The sequence below is a fragment of the Pseudopipra pipra genome, chromosome 16, assembly GCF_036250125.1.
Source record: "Pseudopipra pipra isolate bDixPip1 chromosome 16, bDixPip1.hap1, whole genome shotgun sequence".
Lineage (NCBI taxonomy): Eukaryota > Metazoa > Chordata > Aves > Passeriformes > Pipridae > Pseudopipra > Pseudopipra pipra.
The window spans coordinates 13,081,938-13,092,197 of NC_087564.1; the positions used below are offsets into that span (position 1 = coordinate 13,081,938).

The 10,260-nt window shown below is 43.0% G+C and overlaps 2 protein-coding genes across 2 annotated transcripts in view; one reads left to right on the plus strand and one right to left on the minus strand.

Moving 5' to 3' along the window:
• FOXK1 (forkhead box K1) overlaps positions 1 to 7,024 on the plus strand; it is a 53,750-nt gene extending 46,726 nt beyond the window's left edge. Inside the window, exon 9 of the mRNA XM_064673203.1 lies at positions 644 to 7,024. Within this exon, the coding sequence (XP_064529273.1) occupies positions 644 to 864 (221 nt within the window). The 3' untranslated portion in view covers positions 865 to 7,024. The remainder of the gene's footprint in view (positions 1 to 643) is intronic.
• Positions 1 to 10,260, minus strand: part of RADIL (Rap associating with DIL domain) — a 227,949-nt gene that overhangs the window by 180,140 nt on the left and 37,549 nt on the right. The window lies entirely within an intron of this gene.

Genomic DNA, 10,260 nt, shown 5'->3' on the forward strand with positions numbered 1-10,260 from the left:
GTTAGTACTGAAATACAAGACTGGAAGCCTAGGAAGAAGCATAGGAAGAAATTCCTATGTCCTGATCCCAGATCTGATGGGAACACATGTGGTTGTGTAGGGTAAGCTCTTTCCTGCCCCTTTTACGAATGAGATGGCAGTACACTTAACATTTGGATACTAATCTAGTTTCCCAACAGGCCTGTCTGTTCTTCCTGTGTGAGCAGAGCTCAAGGGAGCCCCTAAACTTCCCAGCTGAAGGCCCAGCACAAAGATGTTGTACCTTGCAAGGAGTTCTGATTGTAGGTGATCAGAGAACTACTTCTCAAAGAAGAGATGTACTGTGGTTTTTACCAGGATTTGATCCTCTCCTACTGGAGATGAATGCTTAGCTAGCAGTGCCTTGTTTGACAGTGAATAGGAAGGAAATTCTCCTATGAACAGGGTTATTCCTGGTTTGGTAAACTTGCACAAAGCTGGGGTTGTGAATGGAGAGGGAGAGACAAGGCAAACAAGCCTTTCAAAATGGACTGAAAAACACTTGACCATGTGCCAGCTGTCGCATTTGACCCGCGGTGTTTTGTTTTCTTGCTTTCTGGAATAGCAAACACTTGTGCTAGTTCATCACACTAAATCTCTTTCTCTCTCTTACCCTCCTTCCCAGCTCTTACAAACCCACTGCAGCTCCTTGCAGCCCAGGCCAGCTCATCCACTCCTGTTGTAGTCAGCCGGGTCTGCGAGACGGGGACCGAGGAGACGGCAGCAGCCTCTTCCAGTGAACCTGAAGTGAAAAGACCCCGGATAGAAGAGCCCAGTGGAGCAGTCCCAGCCCAGACTGGAGTCATCACATCTGCAATGCCACAAGGACAGGCAACCAGTGAATGAAGAACCGGTGGGAGGAGCTGGAGTGATGTGGGGTGGGCATGGGATGGCAGGAATCCTAAAGCAGCTTTCACAGGAAACAAACCACAACTGTAACAGCTCAAAACATAGCTGATATACAGCTCCTTTAAAGTCAGATTTTTAAATGGGAGGACAACAGCTGTTAGAGTCACAAGGTGCCAAAAAGAATGGAAAACCCCTCCCAAGAACCCATATCTGGAACTCTGTTCTGTCTTTACCTATGGGATATTTTTTCCTTTGTTTTTTTTCCTTTTTTTTTTTTTAAAAAAGATTCAAAAAAATTACAGACAACTGATTGTATGACTGCTGGGATATTTTTAACTGTCTTTTCCCCTTTTGGCTCCAAGGGGATGGGATTTGCAGTTCAGCATCTAAAGGAATGTAATACAAATACAGTCTGCTCCCTGGAAAGAAAACTCCTCACGTTCTATGCCTTAATACCACGCTTCTGAGAGCTTTGAACCATAGGACCATTTCAATAAGGTCACCTAAGGCAATCAAATGCTGAAAGATGGGTGCAGTATCTCTCAACAACATTAAAGAAACATGGTACCAAGCTTAAAGAAAAAGGCAAATGATTCTGTTTTTTTAAAACAGAAAAATTCTGAATATGAATGCTTATTTATGTGGGGATTCAGGAGGAAGAGTTGCAGGGCTCAGCCACCTGGATTTCCAGATGCAATTTCTCTCCATTCCCTCTGAGGGAGAATAAGATGACAGAGGAACTGTATTAACTTGGTTCCTGTAAAGATATTAAAACCACAAAGGGGTTTGTACCTTCACTGATTTCTTACAATTATTCATCACTTGCTTTGGACAACAGCCAAAACATCTTGATGCCTGAGGATCACATTGGGGAAGGGTGTCTCCGCAGGCTCTGTGTGCATTTGATTGATCACATCTTGTGCTGGAGCTTTGGTTCACAATAGCGCTGTAGGTGAAGGCATGGCCACTGTCTCTGTGAACTTGAGAAAATATTGGTTGGTCTTCTGCACTGAAAGCAGTCTCCTTCACCTCCCGTTGGTGGTGTGGTCCTCAGCTCCATGGCCGATGGTGAGGAAGCCAGGGCCGGGTAGGAGGCTGTCCTGCCCCTCTGCCATGGCAAACAGCAAAGCTCCTGTGTTATTCTTCAGAGAGGGAAGTTGAGGGCTGGGATGAGAGGTAGCAGAAGTCATACAGTGTTTCATACAAATTCTGTAAGGGTGTAGAGACCAAGGGAAAAGACTTCCCTTTTATTTTATGGCAAAAGCCACTGGAGGTCTTAAACAATTTTTCCCAAAGGAATTTGGAGGTTTCCTTTCATCACTTGGCTCTCTCTCCCATCTCTCCTGCCTTGAGAACCTTCACCAGTAGGAGGAGGCTTTTACTCCAGCTGTATTCCAGGCTCCTCATGTAGTACAAGGATGTCTTATCAGGAAAGCAGATTTGACTCACTTCAGCCATGTGGAACAGTGGGTGCATGTGATACCTTGTGACCGGCAAAGAAATCAACCCCTGCCTGTAGCCTCCAGCAAACCCCTTTGGTTTTATACCCATTTGCAGTCCCCTTGGCTAACATGTCTTCTGGCAGCACAGCAGAGATCTTTTAATTCAGCAAGTGTTAAGGCTTTGGTAATGGCAAAAGAGACTTAAGAGGGGTGGGCTGTACCTCTGGTAGGTTATCCCCCATCTGTACTGGTTTGTTGTCCAGTTGCTGTCCTGTGCGGTCTGACAGTGCCATCACAGAGCAGAGAGGCAAACCCACTGCAGGAAAACATTGCAAAAAGCTTTCCCCAGTGTGCAGTAAATGCTACTGTCAGCATGTCTGTAGGGATTAGGGGGTAAGGCACAACCCATCAGTGTCTGCTGGAATCCGGGGAGGGGGAGGAAATCCATAAGGTAACAGCTGGCATCACTTGTTCCCTTCTAAGTTTCCTTTGTCTTTGCCAAATCCTATTCAATAGCCAAGTCCCACTGCTTGAATAAAACCCAGACATGTTTTATTCTCAAGTCCCTTGTTTGGTGAGAAGTATTTCTAAGAGAAGGAAAGAATTTCTCGGTCTCGTGATTTGCGGTTGCTTTCTGCGGATAGAGGCACATTAAATATTCAGGGCAGATCATTTATCTCAGCCTGGCTTTCAGAATTTAGGTGTGTGCCTTAAGTGACAAGTTGTTAGATTGGATTTTAGTACTTTAAAATGGTTTTGTGAAGGAGGATTGTTACAGACGACAAGGTAATTGAAGCAGGCTGGCCTCCAGCTGCCCCTTCTCTCTAGGTGTGGCATAGCGGAAAAGCACATGGATTAGCTCTGTTTTCTGTAGCCTTTCCAAAGTCAGAACTCAATAAAATGAACTTCAAGGAAGAATGCACAAGTGAGAGTGCAGCACAGTTTTATCTGTGATTAATCATTACTTTTGGGTGACTGCTGGTTTAGATACAGGCACGCCTTTGAAACAGCCCCGGGGCTCGGGAGCTTTCCGGAAGCACAGGAGTCCTTGGGTTTCCAGAATGTTGTGTGAGTCAGAGCAAGATGAAAAACCAACAGAATACTGTTCAGGATGTGGTGTTCAGCTGCCAAAGTTCTGCAGATTTTTCTTCGCTGCTGCTTTTCTCTGGAAGAGTCTAAATAATTAGGCCCTGAACTTCTGTAAACTAGTCCAGCACTGTAGAAATACATCAGCTGAATTCAGTGTTTTCATCCACCAGCTGCTGCTTTGTAGATACCTCTTGAAAGTCCATCCTCGGGTTGCATGTGTAGATTTGCCTCCTAAGTATTTAGAACAGAATAACACTTTCTTCCTTTTGTGGCTCACTCTGCCTGCTGGTTCAAGTGGGAGTTGAGGATAAGCAAATATCTTTGTTCTGTTCCCCTTTTCTGCTTGACATGTCTGGAACTTGTCAGTTCATCCTGTCAGGGGGTTTTTGCTTTATCACTCTGCTGCATCCCCCTGCTACTGTAAGAAACACTTGCAGATAGTTTTGTAGGTTTTCCTAAACATTGCCTAATACTGGATAAAATAACTGTTCCTGCTAAATCCTTTTGAGAGCAGTGGAAAAATGTGGTCGTCATCTGGAACTTGTGAGATGGAGACCTCTTGTTTCAGGCCTCCAGATTAATTCTTTCATCACACTGCTCAGTCTGGAAGACAGCACCATTCTTTTTACATACCAATCCCGATTCCCTGGGCTGCAGAGGAATGAAAATTAATGTGATGGTGGAATTAAGTCTTCAGCTAGAAAGAAAATGTTTACTTTAATGGTTCTGTGCAGTACCCGGATTATTTTGAATTGATCGTCCAGCTTGGGTTTCGTCTAAAAAGTTGCATCTCGTCGTCAATTAATTATATTAACTGAGGAAGGTTTGAGGGGAAGAGAAGGAGGAGGCTTTACTTCATCTTCTGCTGTGTGTATAACAAAGGTCAAGGCACATTAAATATTTAAGCTGCAATAACTTAGACCTGGGGAAACTGTAAAACCAAGTTCTTAATGTGTGAATTCACTTTTCACCATTCCCTATTGATTTCTTTTCACCTTAGGCAATGACATTGACTAATTTTACTTTGATCACGGTTAGTTTATAGCAACTTTTGTTGCCCCAGTTCACAAGAGCTGAATGCAGTTGTTCTTGGTTTTATTCCACTGGAATTCCTTAGTTGTTGTTCATCTTGACCTTGGCTCTTGTGATACAGAAAGCTTTTTACAGTAAGATCAATTTAATCTGATTTAGTGATAACACAACACAGTGCTGAGCACAAAATTGAAGTTCATGATTAGCTCATATATTCTTTTCAGCTCTTTTTCCTTCCCATATTCTTCCCTCCCCCACACCATTTACGCTGTCCCCTGTAGCATATCCAGTCATTTTTATCCACTGACACGAGCAGCACCTTGCATTAAGCTCTGCCCAAACGACTCAAGGAGGAAAATACCTGTGGAATACATGTTGCTCCAGAGCAGATTGAGAAAGGTCAGTTTGGTCACCCTGTATTAATTCTCATTCTGTGTTTTAGACATGTTATTGTTGGGCAGAGCTTATTCAGAAGTGTGTTTTCAGAGACATATTAAAGCTTTGTAAGAGGAAAGAAATGGTTAAATAACAGCAGAAGCCTTTACAGTTCTTCTGCAGTCAATGTCATGGTCTGACTTCAGGTTTTGGAGGGAGTAAACTTGATTTTGCATGTTTTAGAGTTAACTTTCCGAGTTAATTTCTGCTTCTTTTTTTTTTTCTCATTTTCAGTAGGGAAGTACCAGCAGTGAAATCAGACTTGGAGTGCAGAAAGGTAGGGACCTGTATCAAAGCAAGTGAGAGCATCTGACCTGAGCTTTCATGCAGTGTGGTGTGGAACACTTTTCCCTGCCTGCTGGGATTGTTAAATTGGTGTTAGAGCTTTTCATCTGTGTTAGCAGGGGGTGTTCCCAGGGAGATATTTGGTGTCACCCTGATGTGTGCAAGCATGTAAATGAATGTCAAAATGTAGGGTGAAAGGAGAAATGTTCCCCTGCTATACCTGGATTTGGGGATCTTGGATGACGAGGATTTAACCTAGCAATAGTTCTGTACCTTTCCACAGAGAATCCACTCTCACCACCCATGAGGTGAAAACTTCTCAGCAATTTAAGAATTTCCCACACTGCTGCATGTGTTTGTTGCCTCTCAAAAGAGCCTAGCTCTGCCTTCTCTGCATCTTCCAAGTAGGTAGTTGAAGATTCCAGTAAGATTTTCCCCATTTGCTTCCTTTTCTTGAGGCTGAACCAACCTGATTGTCCTGGTCTCTTCTTGTACATGACGTGCTCAGGCTCCAGGGCATCAGGTGGAATTGCTGCAGGTCACTGTGGGTCTTGTACTGGGGAGCCCCAAAGCAGACATAATCTGGAAAATGTTGGATGGATTGGAAAAGGAATTCCTTTTCTTAGCCTGATAGCTACACTTTGGCTTGTACAGCCTAGTACCTGTTTGGGCTCTTGCTGCATGAAAAGTGTCAGTGTAAGAAATGAGTCACAAAGTGAACTGGAAATGCTCTGGATTGTATTTGTACATATACAACCATCTTGTCCCTCTCTTCCAAGGAACAGTGCCAACTTGGGTCTTGGAGCTTTTTTAGCAGGAGGCAGCACTGAAGGATCCTGATCACCTCCCAATATCTGTGCTTTACCTTATCAAATGATAGTTTAAATCTGATGGGGAACTTGCCTTGAGTTTCTACCCTGATGCAAAATTTTTGAGGTTTTTTAAGTCTTGCTGCTAATAATTTGGACTCGGGCATTAAAAATGAACCTCTAATGGAACAGGACTTGCTTCATCATTTTGCCCTGGCTGCACACTCAGTTTTTGAGTTTGTAAATGCCCTCCTGCAGCAAATGATCTGTCTTCTCTTGCCAGCCAGTCTCTTGGGCAGCTCCTATTTCTGCTCCTCATCAGTTCCCCCCCCCCCCATTTGTAGTTATTTCTGTCAACTCCAGAGTCCTTTAATCCAACTCCTAATTTAATTCCATTGCTTGAAGGTCTGCATCTGGCGAGGATCTGTGTGTTAGGCTGCAGTTTTACAACAGATTGTTCAGTCATGTAACTTTTTGTTTCCTTCTGGGTGAAAAATTACGCCAAAGCTGCTACTACTATAGCATACACTACTGCCGGAAAGTGTAGCTTCCAATGGAGCCAGCTGTGCTGCAGAAAACAGTTACACTACAAGGTCATCTGGATTGCTGGAACTGATGGGGTTGGGAGGTGATGCCTTCTTGCATTTTGATCTGCACCTGACCAAAACAGAGCTGGAGCATCTCTGTGTGCGGCTGCCTGGAGCTGTGTGGCTGTGATTAGTGGGATCAGCATCTCTCTCTGCTGGGTGTGTTACTCGCAGGGCAGTGCATGTGTTTGTGCACACAGGTGGGGATATATCCACATACAGTATTCAGCAGTGGGAATTAGCTGGCTGTGAGGGTGGGCATTCCCTGTTAGGGTGTCTTTCATGGGGCAGTAATACACCAGGGAGCATTGTACTTTGGCCCGAGCAAGACATTTGGAAAAATACTTGGTTTTCTTGGAGCACTATATTTAAATTCCAAATTTTTAATCAACTTTTGACCTTTGTATTTATATGTTCAGAAAATTCTTTTGATACCTTTTCAATTTACCAACACTGAATTAAAACCTTTCAGAATGTATGGCTGGTCCTCTCCTTACGTGTCACTTTAAGTTTCAGAGCCTGAGGGTAGTTGTGCCAAATCTACCCCTTTGCTCTCAAGATAGAAAAAAAAAACAACATTGACAATTCATGGGTGGCAGCTAAGGAAGAAACCCTTTAAATATTTTTTTCAGAGAATATTAAATTAGATCTGTGTAAACATAAAATTTATATTTATTAATGTGGGTGGGTGGGTGGGTGTGTGTGTGAGCGTGTGTCAGTATAGATATATAAATGGTCCATGACTATTTCTCTTAAATGGTACTTACACAGACTTTTATACAGTATGTTGGTAAATTCCTGCACCAGGCACTGATTCTAGAAGAACAACGTACCTGTTTTTGTAACAAATGTGAGCAGCCAGTGGAAGCAGCTTTACTTCAGTGATTGCTTTCATTCCTCTTGCAGAGCAGAAGAGACAACTTGGTACTTGCATTTTCCTTGTGTAGGAGCCCTGCTTCTGGCTTTGTTGTGCTTTCAGCCACCCCAGTCCGTGCTGCTTTTCTGGCAAGAAAATCCCCCAGATGGCACTAATGAAAGCTGGAATCCTTTCTTGTCTCCAATTATCTGTAGTTGTGGTGTTGGGGAGTTCTTTACAGATTCTGCTCTGTAAGTAATGGGACCTTATTTCTAACAGAGGAAATTTATGGCGGGTCCATGAGGATGCTGTAAGGCTGAGGAATTCCTCCCTGCCAGGTGGCTGAGCTAACACTGGGGCACTATGAAATAGTTTCTTTTCCTCTGTGGTGAGCTTATTTTCCTTTTATCGTGCTTCTGTCTCTTTGTGAGGTGAGGTGTGTGTATATCCCCTTAAAAACAAACACCGAAGAGTTTTTCTAATGTTCCCATTCACAGGGAGTACATTTTACCAAACTGGCCAAATTTCATTCTACGAGGATCACTAAATTCACAGAAGGGTGTATCTTGACCCACTTGGATCTTTTGGAAATTATTCTTAAAAGCAGGTGATAGTTGGCTTCCTAATTCCTAATTGCTGTTGCAGAAGTTCCTTTCTCGGTGAGGACCTGAGTTAAGGCTTCACCTCGGTGATCACTGGCTGGTGATGGGGCTTCAGTACTTAAGGGAGAACATGGCTGGTGGTAGGAAGAGTAACAGGAATGGGAGCAGTGAAAGGAGGCAGCTTTCCTTCTCAGCAGAAAACAGCCCTTGTGAAAACCAGATTTCCCCTGATATTTGGTTATTCCTTGTGTCTGCTGCCAAGTTAAGTGATGCCCCTTTGCTGTGATCTCTACCTCTCTGTCCTGCTTCTACCCCGCCTCAGTTTGACTTCAAGCAGTCTGAGACAAAGCCTTCCTTAAAGCTAAGGGCAACAGTGAGGAGAAATGTCTGTTAGCTGAAGAAAAATGAGATTTAAATGGAGCAGAAAAAGCGAGATTTCCTTCTGTTTCACTGTCTTGCTGCTAAAAGTCTGGTGCAGAACATCCTGATGTTCTGCTGATTTATATGCTGCTCTTGGGAGGTGGGCAGGCTGCTAAGTAGGCAGGTTGGCTCTGTAGCAGTTGAATTACTGTAAACCTAAACTTGCTTAATCTCTCCTGGTTTTTTCTCCCTCAAATGGGTTTGAAGTAGAGGGAACCAGACTATTGTTTTTAAAATCTTTTTGCTTTAATAGAAGACAGAATGTAAAGAAAAAAAAAAGGCTCATTGAAATGTACTGATACAGAAAATGGCTTTAAAATACAAAAATCTTACAAGACCATATATTGTCTTGTGTTCTGGACATGCCTTGTCCAGCCTGCCAGCCAACCTTCACATAGCCAAAAAGAGCATTTTAAGAGTCTGTAGCTATCCAAAGGACTGTTATCCAAAGGACTGTTAAAAGCTGTTTAGGGATAAATCAAAAGCTGTGCGTGAGCCATGGGTGGTAAAGCTGGAAATTCAGATCCAACTCTGAATAATTGCTCTAAAAAACAAATCCAGAAAAATCTGACTCTCCCCCTGTTCTGCAGATGCACATTCCCACCGAGTCCCCAGGGGAAGGCTGAGAGGAGAACCTGAAATACCTCAATGGCTTGACAGAAGGGTTTGCTACAGAGACCTGGGCCAGCCTTACCCCTTTCACCTCGGTTTGGCACTTATTTTAAAAATGGTGATGGAAGGGGCAACTAAAGCCATGCTTGCATTTCAGTTCCTGGTGTTACCTGTGCAAGACACCTCCAGCCAGATGTTCTGGGGTTTGTGGGGGGTTTTTTTCTACAGCTGATATCAAAAGTATTTTTTGTGACTTGTTTTCGTTATCAGTGCTTTTTACAAAGCAGGTGTGTATCCCAAGGGGGAAGCTCCAGCTGGGGCAATGGATGTGAAGTTCCCCTTCTTTCTCTGGCTGTGTTGCAGCACTGCTCCTGTGAGATGCTCAACTGCACAGCCAGACCGTGGCTCCCACGAGGGTGGGATCCTGCATCCAAGGAGCAGGACCTGCATTTCCACATCGAATGGGATACAGTGGTTTTGTTTGCTTGTTTGTTTTTTTTTTTTAATATGGAGCCATACATTTTTTTAAGTAATTTGAGATCTGAATGTGATTTCTAATGTATCGAGAACGTTAATATTTTAAAGCTATAACAAAGTTTTAAATTTCTACTTTTTTTTTTTCATTTATTTTAACTGTTCTGTTACCTTAATTTGATGTATGTGGTTGGGGAATGTTGCTTCTCCTCTTAGCATTTGTTTCTATAACCAGAAATAAAATTATATATGAAAGAGAAAATGCCCTGAAATTGCTTTGCTGCTTTGGGGTGACAGACCTGAATCTTTCCAGTGTAGTATCATAGTGAGGTTTGAGTTTCCTGCAGCAGTTTGGGTTGTTCTCACAGTGTAAGGGGACAGTGTGTTTGATATTTTTTCCTTTTATTTTATGTAGGAAGTAAGTATTTATCTGCACACCTTGCACTGTTCCAGAGTTCAGAGACTTTTGATCCCTTGGCAGTTATTTGGGCAGCTGTTGACTCGCAGCAGAGTGAACATAATGTACGTGTGTTTGAGATCTGTAATGTTTCCCCTGGGAGTTATAAACTATTCCTCCAGCTCCAGCTTTTGTCATGAAGTGAAACATTGTTATTTTGAAAAAAACTATTTCAGTGTATTCCCCTGTAACTCATAATAATGGTTTCATTGAAGCATATGAGGTCAGAAAACATCTACCTTATAGTTGGGGTTTTCCTTCCTTGTCCTCCTAATGCAGCTACAATTTAAGTT